The following is a 21148-nucleotide window of genomic DNA, read 5'->3' as shown; positions in this document are numbered from 1 at the left end:
AGCCTCTTGTCTGGTGGGATGTACAAAGAGCATACAGTAACAAGCCTATTAAGCAAAATAGCTCGTACGGCTACTGCTTCATAAGGCGTGTTAAGTTGGAGATTTTGGCATGCAACAGTCTTTGATATTATTATTGCCACGCCACCTGATGCAGCATGTCCATCATCACGGTCTTTACGAAAAATTCCAAACTGAGTTAGGAAGTTCGAGTCACTTGATTTTAAGTGCGTCTCCTGAACACAGAACACTCTAGGCTTATACGTAGATAACAATTCTTTGACGTCATCTAGGTTATGCAAAAGGCCTCTGGCATTCCATTGCAATATCTGAACACCCATTATGACAAAGGTGTTTTTGGGAGTGTTCTGTGTAGAGTGATAATCTTATTTAGGCTTTGGTGGAATTACTCGAGGGTTTTTTTCTTTTTTACGTCCCTCAAGCAAGCTGCGCTTGTCTTTTGGTGTCACTGGCACCGATGTACTTGCGTCAACCTCCATCTCCTTCTGGGAGGCGGTGGAGGCGGGGTCACGAGGCTCTGAGAGTCGTGTCTCGGGCCTCGATTTTTGCACAGTAATGCAACCCTGCGAGAGCAAGGTCTGCGTGTTGTTGGATTCGGCAGCACTGGGTGCTGCCTGTGTGGGGGCAGAAGAAGTCCCCCGTGGTTCACTGCGTGTGACCACGGCTGGCTCTTTAGGCCGTTGTGAGAGGGCCCCCTGCCTCGTCACAGCGGCAAAACTTTCGTTGCGGGGAAATGTACGTCGTTTTCGTGCTTCAGAGAATGTGATGTTTTCATTTATCTTAAGGGCAATGATTTCTTTCTCCTTTTTCCAGATTGGGCATGATCGTGAGAATGCAGGATGATCCCCTTCACAGTTCGTGCAGTGTGATTCAGCATTACAATTATCTGATGCATGATCGTTAGAACTGCATTTGGCACACGTTAATTTTCCTCTGCATGTCTGAGAGCTGTGCCCGAACCTCTGGCATTTGAAGCAACGTCTAGGATTGGGGATATAAGGCCTCACACGGATTTTCACATAGCCTGCTTCGACTGAGTCTGGTAGTGTGGTGGAGCCGAATGTTAGGATTACATGTTTTGTAGGGATTTCGGTGTCATTCCGACGGATCATGATTCTTTGAACTTTCGTCACATTTTGTTCTGCAAAACCTTCAAGCAATTCTTCCTCACTAAGGTCAAGCATGTCTTCATCAGAGATTACCCCACGAACGCTGTTCATCGAACGGTGTGCCGTGACAGTTACTGCTATGTCACCAATGAATTTGAGGTCTGAAAGCTTTTTAAGTTGTTCTTTGTCGTTCAGTTCGAGAAGGATGTCACCACTAGCCATCCTTGTAGCTTTGAATCCTGGGCCTAATGTGTCTCTTAGGCACTTCGAAACTTTGAAGGGAGATAGTTTTCTGGCTGTTATACTGCCGTCACTGTGGATGACATGGTACTTTGCAAAGTTGTCGTAGCTCTTGAAGAAGAATCGAGTGGTTGCTTCGTTGCGCCCCCTTTTTAGAGGACGATCAGTTAGAGAAATGGATGGAGTAGCCATAAAAAGTATTTGTCTTCGGCAGCAGCGCCAGCCGCCCACCACCGAGCCCAACATGGGGACGCCACAAGGCTTGTATCTCAAGACTTGCGAACGCCAGCTGTACGCCACTACTATAACCGTACATGGTGTAACCAAGGCTGGTTAGCCACACAAGGTTAACCCTCGCCGCCAGGAAATTAGAGTAGAGAAAAAAAGACAAGGAAAGGAGTGGAGAGAAGGAAAGGTGCAGAAGAAAGATTATAGATGGAGAGGGGGACAGGAAAAGGCGACTGCCGATTTCCCCCAGGTGGGTCAGTCCGGGGGTGCCGTCTATGTGAAGCAGAGGCCAAAGAGGCGTGTTGCCTCCGCCGGGGAGCCTTAAAGGTCCAAACACCCGGCATCGGCTCAACCTCCAGGATCCCCCTTTCCCCAGACACGGCTAAGCCGCGCACGGCTACACGCGGGAGGGTCCAACCCTCGTGTGCTCGGGTACGTGGTGTCGCAACACACCAAACGCCTGCTGGCGCAGACGCCCCTGCGGGGAACCGATGGTCATTAAGGGTTACGGACTGGATCCCAAGGGAAGGGAAGCGTAGCAGGGGGCGGCAGAAAGTTAGGTGGGCGGATGAGATTAAGAAGTTTGCAGGGACGGCATGGCCACAATTCGTACATGACCGGGGTTGTTGGAGAAGTATGGGAGAGGCCTTTGCCCTGCAGTGGGCGTAACCAGGCTGATGATGATGATGATGATGGACCTATCCTTAAGCAGCGACCAGAGAAGCAATTTGGCGGTTCATTACCGCGGCTGCAATAAGTGCAAAAAAGTGCGCCATTGTTCGGTTATTTTCGGGACAGGTAAGACCACATACGAACGCGAAATCTTTGAAGCTTTTCGCATTGGAAATAAGAAAGAAAATTGTGTGAGTGATACGTCTTTGTGTTTAACAAAGAAGGAACGGGCTTACCTATCGGGGAGGTAAAAGATTATTAATAAAAAAACTGACGTTGATGTACGGGTCTCGGGAGGAGTAGAAGTTGCGCATGCGTCGGCAGTTTTCGCACGGTAATGTATTTTGGAAGTGTTATCTACGCACATGTATTTGAAGGAGTTGACGATGCGCATGCGTCGGAGGTTATGTGCGGCAATGTAAAGTTCAATAAGGTGGAGTTGAAAGTACAGCGTCCGCCTGTTTCTAAGGCCTTTTCCTTATGTGCGCGTTCTTTGTGTTTCGCTGGTGCCTCCTTTTTTCAAGTTCATCATACACCAACTGGCCCAAGAGGTTGGTTGCGCTGATGCACCTCAACATGACTGTTGCAATAAACTTGACTTTGCTCCTTAGAAAATGCGTTGCGCGACCTACTGCACGGCATTCATTCATTCATTCATTCATTCACTGATGACTACAGATGAAGGTTTTATAGCGCAGCTGTAAGACTGTCATCTGTAGGCTAGGGTTCCGTGCATTTTTGTTCTCCATGAAGACAAATTATCACCATCAATGGCTCATACCCCCGTAAGCACTCATGCCCTCGTAAGCAAGCAGAAGATGCAATGGCTCATAGCCCCGTGAGGCAGAGGCTACAGACAATCAGCAAAGTGAAACGAACATTGCTTGAATTCTTTCCAATCACGCATACAACATACATAACAGCCTGTCGAAAACTCTCATCATCAATGGCTCATATCCCCATGATGATGTATGGGGTTTTATGGCGCAAGGGCCAGGAATGGCCAAAGAGCGCCATGTCTGTGGTAGTGGGTGTGCAGTGTAACTATGATTGCTATGAAATTGGTGTGAACGTGGCTGTAAAGGGGCCTTAATATATACGCTCTACAGTGCGTAAAATCTGTGTAATAAAATTATGGCGATGACATATGACCTGTACTATGAACATTTCGATGCACTTAAAAAGAATGATACAATAGGTAAAATATATCAGATTATAATAAATGCTAGAGCACTACTGCCTCCTTAGAGCCCTTGAAACACAAGGGTCTGGAGGCATGTGCTATACCGTACAACTATCCCAGCGGCATCCTCCAAAGAGAGGAAGCGCTAGGAATGCATGGGGCTAATAACATGTAGGACCACATCTCTCAGAAAACCTAGGACTGTGTCTGTGTTAAAAAGCGGTTCTGGGCCGAGGAACATTACTGGATGAAGAGGGATGTGCTGTCTATAAGCTAAGGAAAAATGTTTCATTCTTTCAGATTCGGCTTCCCGACACTCCAGAAGGACGTGGAGCACGGTCAGCCTCTCCCCGCATCTACCACAGGTTGGAGGTTCACTTCCAGTAAGCAGATAATTATGGGTGCCAAACGTGTGTCCTATTCTGAGACGACAGAATAGGACATCTGTTCGGCGCGATTTTGTAGTAGAGGGCCAGAATCCTAACTGCGGTTTTATCAGGTGCAGCTTATTATTTGTTTCCGCGTCCCATATGTGTTGCCAGTGGGCTCGCAGCTTCCTTCGCAAGAAAGGCCTCAGATCTGTGACAGGCACCTCAGCGGTAGGATTAGCAGCTCGCGATGCGATGGACGTGGCCATCTCGTCCGCCAGAACGTTACCCTCAATGCTCCTGTGGCCAGGCACCCAGCATATAATGATACGCTGGTTAGATATGTACGCTTTACACAAGACGGTGTAGAGTTCACTAAGTACAGGATTTTTGTGTGTATAGACTGACATCAAGGCCTTCACGACGCTTAGAGAGTCTGTATAGATCGCTGCTTTTGGAAGTTTTGATTTTCTTATATGCTTCACAGCAGAAAGTAATGCGTAGGCCTCAGCCGTAAATATGCTTGTTTCCGGATGCAGTACGTCGGATTCCGAGAAGGATGGGCCGACGGCTGCATAGGATACCCCGGCATTTGACTTCGAAGCGTCTGTGTAGAACTCTGCACAGGAATGCTTGTGCTGGAGTTCTAGGAAATGCATTCTGATTTCGGCCTCAGGAGCGTGCTTTGTAACTTGAATGAAAGATGTGTCGCATTGTATCAGCTGCCACTCCCAAGGAGGTAGCAGCTTGGCTGGATGCATTAGGCGAAGCTCGGGGAGTGGGACATGTATCTCATCACTAAGCTCCCTCACTCGAAGCGAGAAAGGCTTTCTTACAGAAGGACGATTATGGAATAGTGTAGTGCAGGTCATATCGTTAACAGTGTTAAAACATGGATGTTGAGGATTTGAGTGGACTTTCAGAAAATATGTTTGGCTGATGTAAGTTCTCTGTAGATGGAGCGACCATTAATTTGATTCCGCGTATAAGCTTTCAATCGGGCTTGTTCTGAAAGCACCAGTGGCTAAGCGGATACCTAGATGGTGGATAGGATCTAGGATCTTTAGTGCGCTCGGAGCGGCAGAGTTATATACGACGGCACCATAGTCCAATCGTGATCGAATTAGGCTCTTATAAACATTCATCAGACACTTCCTGTCGCTACCCCATGTTGAGTGGGATAGAACTTTAAGCAAGTTCATTGTCCTTAGACATTTTTCTTTAAGATATTTAATGTGCTGTATAAAAGTGAGCTTGGAGTCAAGTGTAATACCTAAAAATTTGTGTTCTTTTTTTATAGGTATTTGATGTCCACTCAGTTGAACACAAGAATCTGGAACCAGGCCTCTCTTTCTAGTAAAAAGAACACAAGAGCTTTTGTGGGGGTTGATCTTAAATCCGTTTTCGTCAGCCCACTTGCAAACCTTGTTCAGGCCCTGCTGTACCTGTCTCTCGCATACTGCGAGGTTGCAGGATTTAAAGCCTATTTGTATATCATCGACGTATACGGAATAAAAAATGGCCGGTGGCAGTGAAGCACGTAGTGTGTTCATCTTAACTATGAAAAGAGTGCAGCTGAGCACACCTCCCTGGGGTACACCAGTTTCCTGCGTAAAAGGACGTGACAGTGCATTACCGACTTTTACTCGGAAGGTACGGTTGGACAAATAGCTTTCTATTAGGGCGAGCATATTGCCACGGATGCCCATTCCCGACAAGTCTCTCAAGATTCCGTAGCGCCACGCTGTGTCGTACGCCTTCTCCATATCGAGGAACACGGATAGGAAATATTGCTTATGTAGAAAGGCGTCGCGAATGTTTCCCTCAATGCGCACAAGGTGATCAATTGTAGCCCGCCCTTCCCTGAAGCCACACTGAAAGGGATCAAGCATTTGGTTTAATTCCAGGAAATGTATGAGTCGCCGATTAATTATTTTCTCAAACAGCTTACAAATGCAACTTGTGAGGGCTATCGGGCGGTAACTTGACGCCAACGAAGGATCTTTACCTTGCTTCAGAATGGGAATCACAATCGCTTCTCTCCATGCAAGTGGAAGATATCCAGCAGCCCAAATAGTGTTAAAAAGTGCAAGTAAAGTCAATTGTGTATCAGTGTGTACGTTCTTAATTATGTCATACATAATTCTGTCAGGTCCTGGTGCAGAGCTCTTGCATGTGATCAAGGCAGCTATTAGCTCGGCAATGCTAAAGGGACGGTTGTAAGGCTCATTCTCTCGACCTTTTCTTGGTAATGGCTTACGTTCTTCTGTTTCTTTGTGTTTGAGAAAGGATTGTGTGTAATTTGTTGGACTTGACACGCTCTCAAAATATTCCCCAAGTGAGTCGGCCTGGTCTTGCAGTGTATCTCCCTGTGTGTTTACCAGGGGGAGTGAATGTGTTTGCCGCCCTCTAATCCTATTTGCTCTGTTCCAGGCTTTGGCCTCATTCCTAAACGAGTTAATACTTGGTAAAAACTTGTGCCAGCTTTCTCTTCTGGCCTGTCGGCGGGTTCGCCTGCCTTGGGACTTTATTTTTTTAAAGTTCATAAGATTCTCTGCAGTGGGAGAAGCGCGTAGCAACCCCCACGCCTTGTTCTGATTCTTACGGGCGATCCTACATTCGCTGTTCCACCACGGCACACGTCGTTTGCATGCCAGACCACTCACTTCGGATATGCATTTAGATGTGACATCTATTATGTATGCTGTAAAGAACTCGACTGCAGCTTCAATTCCTAACGGAGACAAGTCAGCCCATGAGATACTAGACAGAGATCGAAATTTCTCCCAATCAGCTGTCTCAACCTTCCATCTAGGAGCGTGTGGTGGATATTCATTTTCTTTCGGTGATCTTAGCAGTATAGGGAAGTGGTCGCTGCCGTAAGGGTTGTCGGTAACTTCCCATTCAAGTTCAGGCAGTACAGACGGGGAGACTATGCTTAGGTCTATGGAAGAATAGGTTCTATTTGCAAGAGAGTAATATGTGTGTTCCTTTTTATTCAACAGACAAGCACCAGAAGAAAAGAGGAACTGTTCGAGAAGACGTCCTCGCGCATCTATACGAGGGTCGCCCCACAGGTAGTTATGTGCATTGAAATCGCCAAGAACAACGTAGGGTTCTGGCAATTCATCAATAAAGGACTGAAATTCATGTTTGCTTAGTTTATAATGTGGGGGTATATAAAGTGAGCAAATAGTGATAAGCTTGTTTAGCAGAATGACTCGAACCGCCACTGCCTCAAGGGCCGTTCGTAGCTGCAAACGTTGACAGGCTATGCTTTTTTGAATTATAATTGCAACACCGCCCGATGATGCGAGAGCATCATCGCGATCTTTGCGAATAGTAACGTGTTGTCGAAGAAAATTTGTGTGTTTTGGTTTTAAGTGTGTTTCCTGTAAACACAGCACTTTCGGATTGTGTTTATGGATAAGTTCTTGCACATCATCGAGATTCCTAAGAAGACCTCTGACATTCCATTGAATGATTTGTGTATCCATATTTAAAGAAAAATTTGTGCTGTGTTTACGGAAATTGAGGTGATGCCGCTTAGGTTACAGAGCTCTTTCGAGGCCCTGTAACGGGGGTTCTGCCCTTTCTGGAGCGTTCGAGGGAGCCTCGCCGCTCCTTAGGCGCTTGGTGCGCCTTGAGAATAGGTGTAGTGTCCATTGCCTCTTGTGAGGCGCCGGACACCTGCTCTTGCGAGCGAGAAGTTTCCCGAGAGGGTCCCGCCTTGGAGGGCAAGACCCCTGCGCCCACCAGCCCGGAGGTCGATGGGGCACCCCGCGGGATTTGGCTGCGCCGGCTGTTGCCAGCGCTGGGAGGGGCCGGGGAAGTTGGGGCACCCTCAACTGCGCCCACCTTCAGGGTCGATGGTCCCCCCTGCTGTGTTGACGGAGCAGCGCTAGCTGCGACCGCCGCGGGGGCAGATGGCGTAACTGCCGACTCACTCCTTGTGGGTCGGACAGCCGCCGGAGGCCGTTGTGACGCTGCGCTCTTACGCGCCACATCGGCAAAGCTGCTCTTAGACAGGTATGACACCCGCCTCCGTGCCTCTTTGAAAGTGATATTTTCTTTTACTTTTATGGTCACAATTTCTTTTTCTTTTTTCCAGGACGGGCAGGCGCGCGAGTATGCGGCATGCTCGCCATCACAGTTGACACAGTGTGGGGTGTTCTGGCACGTTTCGGAGGAATGTTCATTGTCACTGCACTTGGCACAAGTCAGCCGGCCTCGACAGTTCTGTGAACTGTGGCCGAAACGTTGGCACTTAAAGCATCTGAGAGGATTGGGAACGTATGGTCGAACATGAAGTTTGATATAACCAGCCTCGATGGACTCGGGAAGAACACTTGAGCCGAAAGTGAGTATCAGGTGTTTCGTCTTGATCTCTTTTCCATCTCGCCTCATCTTAATTCGTTTAACATTTATAACATTCTGGTCACTGAAGCCCTCCAAGAGTTCAGCCTCAGTGAGCTCCATCAAGTCATCGTCAGAGACAACACCACGGGTGGTGTTCATCGTGCGGTGCGGGGTTATAATTATCTGGGTTTCCCCAAATGACACTAGTGTAGACAATTTTTCATATTGTTTTTGATCGCGGAGCTCCAAGAGGAGATCCCCGCTTGCCATCCTCGACGCCTTATATCCACGACCAAAGGCTTCAGTCAATGACTTCGAAACAAGGAAGGGTGAGATAGTTCTTACTGGTTTATCTGGTTTTGCAGAATGGATAACATGGAAACGCGGGAACGATTCTTTTTGGCGGCCAAAAAATTGAAAGACTTCATCGGTGCGCCCTCTTTTCTGAGGGCGATCAGGTAGTGAAGGGAAGGAAGTAGCCATGTGTGGACGTGTAGTTTTCGGCAGCAACGCCAGCCACCCACTATGGAGTCCAACAAGGGGACGCTGCAGGGCCTGAAAAACAGGGCCTGCAAACGCCACCTGTACGTTGCCACTATAACCCAATATGACATAACCAAGGTTGGCTACTCACACAAGGTTAACCCTTGCTGCCAGGAAGGTCGGAAGTAATAAAGAAATGAGAAGGAGACAGGAAAGGCGGAAAGTAAGGGAAAGACGAAGGTAATAGGGAGAGAGAGACAGGAGAAGGCAACTAACGATTTCCCCCGGGTGGGTCAGTCCGGGGGTGCCGTCTACGTGAAGCAGAGGCCAAAGAGGTGTGTTGCCTCCGCCGGGGGGCCTTAAAGGTCCAAACACCCGGCATCGGCTCAACCCCCAGGATCCCCCTTTCCCCGGACACGGCTAAGCCGCGCACGGCTACACGCGGGAGGGTCCAACCCTCGTGTGCTCGGGTACGTGGTGTCGCAACACACCAAACGCCAGCTTGCGCAGACGCCCCTGCGGCGTAGGTTTATTTAGGTCAATTACTCACAGAGCACCTAGATCCCGAGTAGGAAATTTACAGCAGAATAAAAATGGTTTCCAGTGTGTACCGCTGGCGTTACCTAATTCCTGATTGGAAGCTTAGCACTTTCGTTGCAAAGAAAAGCGTTCAATCTATGCATTCTACCAATACCAACATCCGGGGCCGAAACTTGGAGATTAACAAAGCTCGAGAACAAGCTAAGGACCGCGAAAAGAAGATTTCAACAAAAAACCTCGATGACACAAAGGGGGGGGGGGGATGGATCTGGGCAGGCCATGTAATGCGCAGCGCAGATAACTGGTGGACCATTAGAGTTACAGAATGGGTACCAAGAGAAGGGAAGCGCTGTTGATGACGGCAGAAAATCAGGTTGAATTACGAAATTTGCAAATTTGGGGGTGCCAGTTGGATTCAGCTAGCGCAAGACAGCAGCAATTGGAGATCGCTAGTGACGGTGTCTGGTGTCCCAAGCAGCTATCACAAGGAATGAGAAAAAAAAATATCCCGTTTCCACCGGGATAGTACACGGAACCGCTGCGTAAGAGTCAGCTACTCTACCATTGAGCCAAGCCAGCGCTTTCTTTCTTTCTTTCATGATATTTATTACAGTAGCAACAAACCGACGTTCACCAGTTGTGCATAGTCACACAATGAAGAGCACAACGAAAGTCACACAGAGAAAAGTCATGGTTCATACTGCCGGTAGAAATGTTGGTTTCACTCTAGAAGGGTGGTAAGGATAGGCACCTCACCAAAATGGGGTACCAGTCCAGCTGTGTATCGAGTCCGTCATAAACGTGCTTTAGGTGTTGTGGCATTTCGATGAATTTTGCCCTTGTAGGTACAACCGTTTCAGCGTTTCGTTCCACCATTCGCGTTTTCCACAAACTGTGCATTCCAATGAGAAAAAAAAAACAGATCAAAAGGTGCACTCTTATCAGTGGTCGGTAGCCGGTGTCCCACAGTATGAGAGTTAATTTCAATGTCTTTTTTTTAAATTCCGTTGGAGGACATCCCAAAATAGTATGGCGTCGGTGCAGCTAATAAAGCTCTAATAAGCTAATAAAGCTAATAAAGCTAATAAAGCAATGTTCAGTCGCCTCTGACACGTCACAAAGGCGAGAGTTAACAGAAGAGACAAAGATACCCTTTTTCTGTAGCCATGTTTTTTACCGGTTTGGTTTCTCTGCTGCGTGCCTAGCATGCCGCAGAGAAATGCCCTATAAATGCGTCCTAGCGCGCAAGGAGACACGCGATACGACATGCGCGCCTTGTAGCGTTGATGTGTGCACATTTCACATTGCATTATTACACAAGGTAGAACGCCATGTAGCACTTGCTTAGGTAGCGGCACTAAGTAGATAGCGAATTCTTGAGGAAGAAGAGGGAAATTGTGGAGATCTATGATATTGATGTTTGAAAAAAATATATGACATACCTGAATAATTCAAGCCGGTAGGCGACTGTCACCTTTATTTATAGTCATTCTTATTTATTTATTTATTTACAGTCATTAATAATTGGTCACCTTTGTTTTATAGGGAATGTCATTAAATCACCATCGTCATCGTTAGCACCACATTATGCCATTTCACACGCCATGTCACATGCGAGCCACATAGCGTCGATACGTACAAATTTTGCATTGCGGTTTCCATATACTCTACCAGGTGTCCCAACGTGTAGAAATGGCATCTGCATGTATCTGGTCCTGGTTAAGTCAAGCAGGTTAGGTGGCAATGTATCACCCCACCATGTTGGAGGGGATGCCAATAAACCACAATTATCATCATCATCTTCAACAACAACAGAAACGTGCCGTGCCAAGGGTCAAGTGATGTGACACGTGAGCAACGTAATCTGGATACCTCTGTTTACCCTTCGGTACGCGTTATGGCGCCTCCTCGCAAGGTACCACCAACTGTTGAAGCTGATCGTAGAGCAACGCGCATGTATGCAACCAGCCAACTTGCGCAGAGCGCTGTTCACAGGGCAGGAAAAGCCGCCGCGCAAACCGCAGCTCGCCGTCGACGCTGGGCGGACAATTCTGATCGTTTTCTTGAAAACGACGCCAAGAGGCCTCGACGTCAAGACTCTGCCCAGTTTGGTGCCGAACACAAAGCCCCTACGTCGCCGCTCTTCCAGCTCACGATGGGACTGTACAGCGTATGCCACGCATGCCTGTGACGTGTACAAGTCTACCAACCGGACACCTTCAGAGCAATGAGCAGGAGACCGGACATATGCTGCATATTTATCATACTTCGCTTTGTTTCATCACACAGTTCGAGTGCACCAGAAATAGACATATGTCAGGACTTTTTGCGTATAATATCTCAACTTGCGACTGCGTAGTCTCCTCGCAAAAATGGGCGCCGATTCCAATACTGAAACCATTGGTAGCCGAACGAGGCTGCTGTTTCACGCTGATGTATGCAAGTGCCCCCCACTTGTTGCCCCTTTGATATCAGAGACAAGCAGTGAATATGAAAAGTTAAATAATGGGCCTGCTTAACGATATGCACAAGTACACCCATGTACGTCAATACATTTATTAAGCGAAGCGCAGGCGGGTATGATTGGCAGTCTTCAAAAACAGCAACCTACCGATCTTTATAGCACGCAATCTCGTCGCTTCTCTTTTTTGGGTGTGCGCTAGACGAAATTATGAATGGTTGATTTCAAATCAGCTAAGTAAACACTCAACTATAATATAGCGGTCTTCTCTCATCTAATGGCTTGTGCCTAAGTTCGGGTACGCGAGTACGAGGCGCACAAACTCGGGGACTGTGCTGAGCATAACCTCATCGGCTCACGCCGATCGACATTGCCTCAAATTCTGTCCCCGGCTCGTGAACACTGAAGCTTCTGCCGCCAATAATGCATCGCCACATACCAACCATGAGTGACCCGTTTATAGGGCATTTCTAGCGACAAGATCTCATGTCAAACTCGACCTCTTGGTTGTAGAATTTGCCGTCTGCCATTAATTCCCAGTATGCTCTGGGTATACACCTATTTAACTCATAACACAATGTGGTCAATAGCAGAGGAGAAGGAAAAGTATGTGCTTTCAGGTGATTGAAGAACATTTTATAACAAATACGCTCTACTCTCGACCGTGCTCATGGCCGCCGCATTTCGATGTGGGAGAAATGGGAAAACACGCGTGTACTTAGATTTAGGTGCATGCTAAAGAACTCTTGGTGGTCCGAATTCCCTAGTGCCCCACTACAGTGTACCTGATAAATTTTCCACCTAATACCTAATATTTATTTATCTCAACCACGCTGTTTCGAAGATGCGGCGGACTTGCATGTCCAGAGGAACGTCTTCAGCGAATTTGAGACATCCACGCAAACCGAAATATCGCCGGAGTTAACGTGTGTAGTTACACAGGTAAAATCACAAAAACGATGAACTTAATTACGGAAGAAATACGCATGTCGCAAACGACCGCCAATGGAGCCACAGCCTAGCGGGGAGGGCATTCTAGGTAGGCTAGACAAACTCCATAGTTGCCCTGGCGTCCATACATAAGTTTCTCTTCAGCTCCCAAAGGTTTCTGCGTAAATCCAAACGGTTATAAAAATTATTCACCTAAACTATACGCAGCCCGTGTCTTTATACGGGGAGGTGTTCTCCTCTTTACGACCAATGCTAGTCTTCTCGTTTCGCTTGATGGAGTACCTGTGCCTGTCCACGACTGAGCTTGATGTCGCACTAAGGCATGACAGGGTAATGGTTTTACCGCTAAACACATTACGGTAAATTTGCGGGAAAAAGGGGGGCAACCGCATAGGCGGCGCAAAGTTGCTCCCTCCTACTTTTGTCAGGTTAACCATATTCAATATATCATTCGAAAACTAGCATTACCACGAGCAGTTCCGTAGGGTGAAGTGCGTAAATCTCATTCCGAGTATTTTGGATAAATAGCGGATGGCCATTTATAAAAGATTTATCTAATTTGGATCCTGTGTTAAAGGTTGCGTTTGCAGGCACCCGAACTAGATCGTGGCACCATAATGAAGGGAGGCTCCGTGTCGCGTTCATTGCGCGTCTCCTCTGAATTGCATCTCGTCGTAGGCACCTGCACGGCAACGCTCAGTGGGAACATGGCGGCGCACTTGCAGTTGCTGATTTCAATGCATGGGTGCTATGGCGAGCGTTTCCTCTAGAGTTGTATGCTAACTCTATAGGTGAATATTCCCGACATTTTTTAATGGGATACCAGCCACGGCAGCGTACCGCTTATGGGGTTTCGCTGCTAAGCTCAAGGTAGTCCATACAATCGCGGCCACAGCAGGCCAAATTTTTGCTGAAGGGAAATGCAAAAAAGACGAGAAGAGAGGAGAAAGAAAATAAAAACACTCGTGTACTTGTATTAGGGTGCATATTAATCAACCCCAAATTGAAGAAGTCACTCCGAGTCCCTCATGTTAGCGTGCCTCGTAATAAAAGCCGGCTTTCCGCAAGTAAAACCCAACATTGCAATTTCTAGCGTCATGAGCGAGCAAAGTTTCAAATGCGTCAGTTTCAGCCATTCTAAAAATTGCGTGGGCAAGTGCTGTTATCCCACCCTGTGCCTGCTCCCTTCCACGTCACCTTACCATGGCGGAGAAAGTGCTTAGGAGGCTTAGGGCTGGGACGACCCTTACAGCGGCTGTGGTCTCAAAGTGAACTGTTCTCATTTACCACTGGGGTGCCACGTGTCCCTGCCCCGTAGTCCCAGTGGTGGATAAGCAGATGCGTACCACCTAATCTGCACAAGACCCTGCTTTCCTAGGAATGCTCGCGTCTCCCACTGCAAGCCGGCCTCCGCTACGATGTCGCCACCAGCTACGACCGCTGGATACGTAACAACGAATTCCACAAAACTCTACTTCGATTCGCACCCAACACTGCCCTCAAAGCATAGATATAATACAGATATAAACATGAAGAATTATGCTTCCGGGCCAAGTCCTTGTCGTAATTAAGGAAAGTGCTCACCCAGGTTATGTACCGTTATTACCCATGTTTCCCAGTGGCTTGGAAAACTTCTACGGCCCTACAAATTTGCATGGAAGTAAAGGGGGGCTCGTCTTATGCTGTGATTACGTGTGCAAAAGAAACTGGTTGCGCACTCTCTCCCGCATTTTACTTTTTATGCATAATTTCTAGCTTTACCCAAATGCAATATGAAACAAAGCATCGCACTTGAATGTATTCCTTGAAAAGAAGGGGCATGTGTGGGTAATGCGCAGACGAAATCAAAAGCTCCAGATTTAACCACAGCCTTTGTGGCAAATCACGTATTCGAGCAGCGCGGGAGCGCTTTAAGCGTGCTTCACGACCGGGAAGCTGGCGAGTTTAGTAGGCTTTCCTGGGACAACTATTACCGAGACCGTGATTATATTGCTTTCAAGGCCGGGACCACGACCAGGTCTGGTCATATTGAGCGGACAAGCCCAATGCATGTAATATGCGCGCCAACGATCGTGTCGGCCAAATAGTAAATCATTACATGCTGCGCAAAGGGCTTAAATGGGGAGCAAAACGCCGTTCGCCGTTTTCTTCGCGGGCGCCACCCTCCCACCAATAAAGTAGACGTATATCACGCAAGTGCGCCTATGTACATGGCAGCGCTGTGACGTCGCACATAGTGACACGTGACTTCAAAACTTATTCAAGGTGACATTATTTATACGTTTACTAAGTTACTTCCATAGACGACTTAGAGTATAGAGAAATATTGAAAAACACGAAGCGAATGCCCGCATGTTTTTGTTTCACTTCCTGCCGTATGTAAAGAGAGAAGTACTTACGTTAACGTCTGCTTGTTCCTACGTCACGCAGTCATGCGCGTACAGAACGAGACTATGTCATTTTCGGCCGTGCTCCGACCCCGCGATCATGCTCCTTCATCATCTCACGGCTGCCTCATTGCTCGGGATTATGGTGCTGATCAGCTGTTCTAGTGAATGAACAATAAAAACCAAGAGTTCGAGAAAAGACTGAACCGGGACGCCACTCTTATTCCTAAGCTTTAACTCGTCGCTTTCCATTTTGCAATGTTTGATTGTCTTGATCAGCTGATTTCTGGGAAGGAAACTATATCAATCTGTGACGTCGATGCTGAATGCTGTGCATAATGGATACATGCTCTCTTCAAAAACCTGAAGACATCTAATGAGCTTTTTTAATTTTGAATGGGTCTTCTACGTGGAGACCTGTTAAGTTCTGAAGATAACCAAAGACTAGGTGTTGCCATTAGTTAATCTCAGACACAATTGTGCGTAAAGGTTGCTCAGGTTTATGCGTTTTTATCGTAAAGAAAATCACAAGGTTCAGCCCCTTACATGCTAGAATTGGGACATGTTCTCGTAATGGAGCGCGCAAAATCGCTTCCTATGCGAAACGAGAGAGACGCAGCAGCTCGCACGCGGTAACGTCACAGCAAGTGCAGCACTCACCAGAAAAGCGACAAAAACAAAAACTTGGAGGACGCTTAAGCTTCTTCTTCAAGAGTGGATCGCACTCCCACTCCCTTCGCACAGCCCACTCATTCGATCGGGATGTTCTTGAGTCACACAAAGACGAAACTTGCGCCTGAGCAAGCGGAATGAACCAAAGAACTCGGTGTCTCGGAGGGAGAAACGATCTCCGCGAGCCAAACGTCGTGATCGGCACGGACAGCCGGGACGCGACGCGCCAGCGACGAGCCGAGCGGGGCGCGACGTTCCTTCTAAGGCAGACCTCAAACAGCAGCTGAAAAAGAGATTTGAGTTCGAGTTTACACGCGACAGAATTACGCTTTCTCGCTTATTCCAAGTACAATTCGACACTATAATGTCTTTATGTAGTCTGTAAGTTGTACTTTACGAATTTTCTGACGCATTTTACTTTTAGAAGTTCAATTAGATCAGTAACGCCTCCGGCCGACGAACAAACAATTTCGAAGAAATATGCTCTACTCTCAACCGTGCTCATGGCGGCTGCATTTCGATGGGGGAGAAATGCGAAAACACCTGTGTGCTTCGATTTAGCTGCACGGTAAACAACCCCAGGTGGTCCAGATTTCCGGTGTCCCCCACTACGGCATGCTTCATAATTAGATGATACCTTTAGTACGTAAAACCCCATATTTTTTAATTCCAGCCCTTCTGTTTCAAAAATGTGGCCGAGACGTGCATGTCCAGAGGAATGTCTCCCGCGAATTTCACAGACATCTTCTGAACTCGAAATATCGCCGGAGTTAACGTTCATAGGTAAAGAGTTAAGCCCAGAAGAAACAATAATGTTCAGTATGCAATGAATGTCCGAGGTGACATGCACTGTCCGTGCAGCCAGTAGTGTTCGCCGAGAAGAACGACTGAAATTTCCTATTAACATTGAAGAAGATATAACTATGTCGATGGAGCGAGCTCATTAACAAAACGCGCACTCTTTGTACGTTACACGAACCCCACAGGTGCACTGGGACCTCTACACAAGCTTCTTTTCAGTTCTCGAAGGCTACTGGGAATATGCAAACGGCGATCGAATGATATTTACGTAAAATATGTGCAGCCCGGGTCTTTATTTGGAGATCTTGTTTTCTGCTGTAGAAAAATGCTAGTCTACTCATTTTGCTTCATGGAGTACTTTTCCCTGTCCTTTACGTAGATTGATAGCGCACTAAGGCATGACATCGCAACGATTTTACCGCTAGACACATAAGATTAAATCTGCGCGAAAAAAAGTGGCTTCCGCCAAGGCACCGCTAAGTGCTACCTGCCATTTCTGTGAGTCTAACAATATTCATTATACGATGCGAAAACTCGCATTCACTCGAGCACGTAGGTATAGGGGGCAATGTGGAAAGCTTATTCCGTGTATATTTTAGGAATACCAGATGACCATTTATAAAACATTCAGCTATTTTTTGTCGAACGTTAAAGGTTACGTTTGGAGGCACCTGAACTAGATTCCGCAACCATAATGAAGGGTGGCTCCGTATCACGTTCTTTGCGCGCCTCGTCTGAGTCGCATATCTTCAGCGCAATGTATTGGTATCAGCAGTAGCAGTAGCAGCGTTCTTGCGCATCTACGGATCCGCAGCAGACAACGCGTCCTTTAGCTGACATACCACGGTGTAGTCATTCCTTTTATCTGTATTCGACGACTGCAGATGAAGTTCACAAGGAGATCACATCATTGAAGAATACAAGTGCTGGCTAAGACCATATTGATCCTTCTCAAGTGAGACTAATTTCGCATGAAATAGTATCAGTTTTGGCACTAATCATTAACAAACTCTTTTCTGAGTGGTGTTTCCCAGCTGTCTTAGAACTGGTAGAATAGCTCCTGTTTTCAAAAAAATCTGATCATACTTCACTAGGGAATTTCAGGCAATATGTAGCCTTCATTTTTTTGGTAAAGTGATTGAAAAGCTTTTCCACACTCGATAATTCCGCTCCCTAAAGTAATTTATCCCTTTGTCTCCTCAGCAATTCGGATTTCGCCAAGGATATAAAACCGATCTGGCACTTATTACTTCAACTGAAGAAATCAAGCAAGCTATTGACAGAGCTGTAGTTGTGGGATCTCTATTCATCAATCACACGAAAGCATTGGACACGATAAACCATTGCACACTACTTGTTAAACTCGAATCATTTGGTATAACAGGTCATCCGCTAAACTTTGTAAGAGACTACTTGAGTTACCGTTCTCAGACGGTACAGGTTAACTGCCATGTCTCATTATGCAGGCTAATTAACGCGGGTGTGCAACAGGGATCAATTTTAAACCCATCCTAATTTCTGATGTTTAATAATGACCTACCCACCCATTCTTGCTAACACCAAGTACATAATTTTCATAATCGTTACATCCACTAATTCAATTGCCACACTCCAGTCTTAAGCTTAACACCGACTTAAACAATATTACCTTATGGTGCCAAAATAATAATCTGCACAATAATTCAACTAAAATCATATTTATGGTGTTCGATTCCCAACAAAATTCAATCGACGTTCCACTTGTTCAAATTGGTGATTACGTCATACAAGTTTCGAACGAAGCGCGGTTCCTCGGTGTCATCTGAGATAGTGAACTAAAATTTCATGGACACGCCTGATCACTTACGAAAAAGATTGCATTTGGCATCCACATTATCGCAAAGGCAAGAGCTTAAAGAAACGGAAAGCTCATTTTAATAGTTTCTCGCGATCAACGCGCGTGAGAACTTAGCCATCACGAGAATTCACGCTGAAGTGGGAGCTATGGGTGTCTAGCACACGGGTTAAAAAACGTGGCAAGCAGGTTATCTTTATTGTTGGACATAAACTTGTTCAGGTTTGCCCAGGTGTCCACAAAAAAAATGAACGGACTGGCGAGTGACAAACCTGCAGGATGTTCTGTTAACCATAAGAAGTACGTGAATTGCAAAATTCAAGTTGCTTATAAAATACCGTGCTCGTGTGGAAACATTTTACGTAGGGCAAACAAATCTATATTTAAACATCAGGATCCAGGAACATGCACTCAATGTAAAGAATGGCACTGGCTCACATTCAGTGGTTCATTGCGGCTTACGATTGTGTAAACCCAATTTTGATAAAACCGATTTTGTAAAGGTATTGAGCGCAAGAAGTAGTGACATAATGGAACCCTTTTACATGTTTTTCGAGGGTGACAGATGCAGCAGCCAACCCTCGAAAGCTTTGTCGCAGCCATGTAGTACGGAATTGTTTTATTTAGTTGTTAGGATCGGTCGCAATCATTTCAAGGGTCCATCGATCCTTGCCACGCGCACTTTCATAAAGCAGACGCAAGACGCATTCTAAACGAGGAAATAATTTTTTTCGCACTATATAAATGCTCGTTCCGGGCTTTTTCTCCATTTATCGAACTTGTGACACCAGGTAAGCAGCATTTGTTCTAGTACGACGCTCCACTGGACTGCAGCTGCCGAAAAAGTTACAAGCATGTGTCGTTTTTGTCTTTAGACCTTTTAGGAATACTGCGTGTGGGGAAGAAGTGCCCGAAAGTCGTGAATGGGCGGCATTGGAAACCAGAGCAATCCGCTTCTGCGTACATATGGCGTAGAGAACACCCGACTCATCCCAGACAACGTCACAAAATATGAAAACATCTGATTTGCAAGCACTCTCCATTCCCGGACATAATTTCACGCGCTTAAAGAGCACTGATACACGCGCGACTGCGCTTTCAGAAAAGAAATTGGCCTCAGCCGACGCGATGGTACACAGATGCTCTCACCCAGACCATGCTAGACGCTGGCCGTATTCCTTCTATTCGCACTCAAGACAAATGCGTGGGTGCAATGCCTGTTTCTAATCTTTCAGAAGACAGAATTTACAAGACCCTAGTTTCTGAGCTCCTTGGCGTTATCTTTCCCGCGTTTTCCCACCGCAAGCAACACATTCCAGTCTTGTCATTCCTGGCAATTGGTGGTCGCGTTTTCGCAAGCGTGAGTACCTAAAGAAGGTCTAACTTGGGGTCACAAAAGCGTCATAAAGTTGTCCCACTGATATTGAGTAAACGCCAAACTTACTTTGTCACTACGACCAAGCCGCTTGTATTTCGTTGACTGTGTCACAATGCCAGGCGCGGTGAGCGTGCCTCGAAAGTATCTGAAAAATAACGAAATTAGTTACAATAATATTCGAGGTCAGAGAAAGCGTCAAAGCTTGTCCCAGTAAGATTCGGTGCACGCGAAACTTACGTTACTAAGCCGAGTGCGGCGAGCATGCGCAAAAACTACCGAAAAAGGTAAAATAATGTTGAGGCTCATAGAAAGCGTCGCAATCATCTCCTAGTACGAGTTATTAATTCAAATTAACTACTCCAAGACAGCAGAGCTGTGTTTCGCTTAATGCGTCACAAGTCTCGGTTCCGTGTTATAAGAGTTTAAATGGGTCGCAGACTGTCAAACGAAATTCCTCATCTTGCTGTAGTACGATAGTGAATTCGCGCCGTGTCGATGTACACAACGAGCGCAAGAATACACCGGAAGCATAAGAAACAGGCCACATCCAAAAGATGGGGATCGCCCAACAGGCGAACTTCACATATGCAGCCGGCCTCGCTCGCTTCGGTGGCGTGTTGGCGCATAAAGCGTGCTATGTAAAGCACGAAAAAGAAATCGCTAAGTATACGTTCATTGAACGCTAAAACGTTTTAGCTTTAGCGGGAAATAATAAAAAAATAAATGAAACGCTGTCTAAATTCATCTGACATTCCTTTTTTCTTTCGATCGTCGCATCAGCTAAAGAATGGGACTAACACAAGCCGCGACGTCTTTCCTGTTGCCAGTAAGTTCATTTATAGGAAAAACTTTTTGGTTTTAGCGTGAAAGAATAAAATAAAAATAAAACGCCGTCTGAATTGAGTTCACATTCTGTCTTTTTTTCCGCTGCACGCGTCAGCTTATGTATGGGATGAACACTAGGCGTGACGTGTTTCCTGTTAGCAATTTTTGCCGAGTGTCCCGTCCTGTTTAATTTTTTTTCCCTGCAGGTAAACGGGTAAGCCGACAACTGAATTAATCGTACTTTGAACCAAGCGGTGATGGAACTGTCAATGGTGCCAAAACGTAAAGAAAAATTGGAGGACGCTTAAGCTTCGCCTTCAAGAGTGGAACGCGACAGCGTTCCCGTCGACCCGCCAAGGGGTGTAAGACAATGGGCTACGGCGCAGCGAATACGCGCCCCGCATCGGACGCGGTGAGCGTCGAGCAACGCAGCGTTCGCCGCGACAACGAAATGTGCGCCTGAGCAAGCGACGCACGCCTGAGCCTTAGAAACAGCTCGTTTCTAAAGCAACACCGCGTTCACTAGAGGCGCTTTTGTACTGCTTTGAAGCATCGAACTCGTGGCTCAGTGGTAACGTCTCCGTCTCACACTCCGGAGACCCTGGTTCGATTCCCACCCAGCCCATCTTGGAAGTTGCT

The 21148-nt window shown here is 46.6% G+C and overlaps 1 protein-coding gene across 1 annotated transcript in view; it reads right to left on the bottom strand.

Annotated features, from left to right (window-relative positions):
- The window catches only part of LOC142559297 (uncharacterized), a 165729-nt gene that overhangs the window by 6979 nt on the left and 137602 nt on the right, over positions 1–21148 (bottom strand). Inside the window, exon 8 of the mRNA XM_075670914.1 lies at positions 482–632. Coding sequence (XP_075527029.1) covers positions 482–632 — 151 coding nt within the window. The remainder of the gene's footprint in view (positions 1–481; positions 633–21148) is intronic.

The sequence above is a fragment of the Dermacentor variabilis genome, chromosome 10, assembly GCF_050947875.1.
Source record: "Dermacentor variabilis isolate Ectoservices chromosome 10, ASM5094787v1, whole genome shotgun sequence".
Lineage (NCBI taxonomy): Eukaryota > Metazoa > Arthropoda > Arachnida > Ixodida > Ixodidae > Dermacentor > Dermacentor variabilis.
Note: the sequence above shows the minus strand (reverse complement) of the source record. Positions and strands in the feature narration are given on the sequence as shown.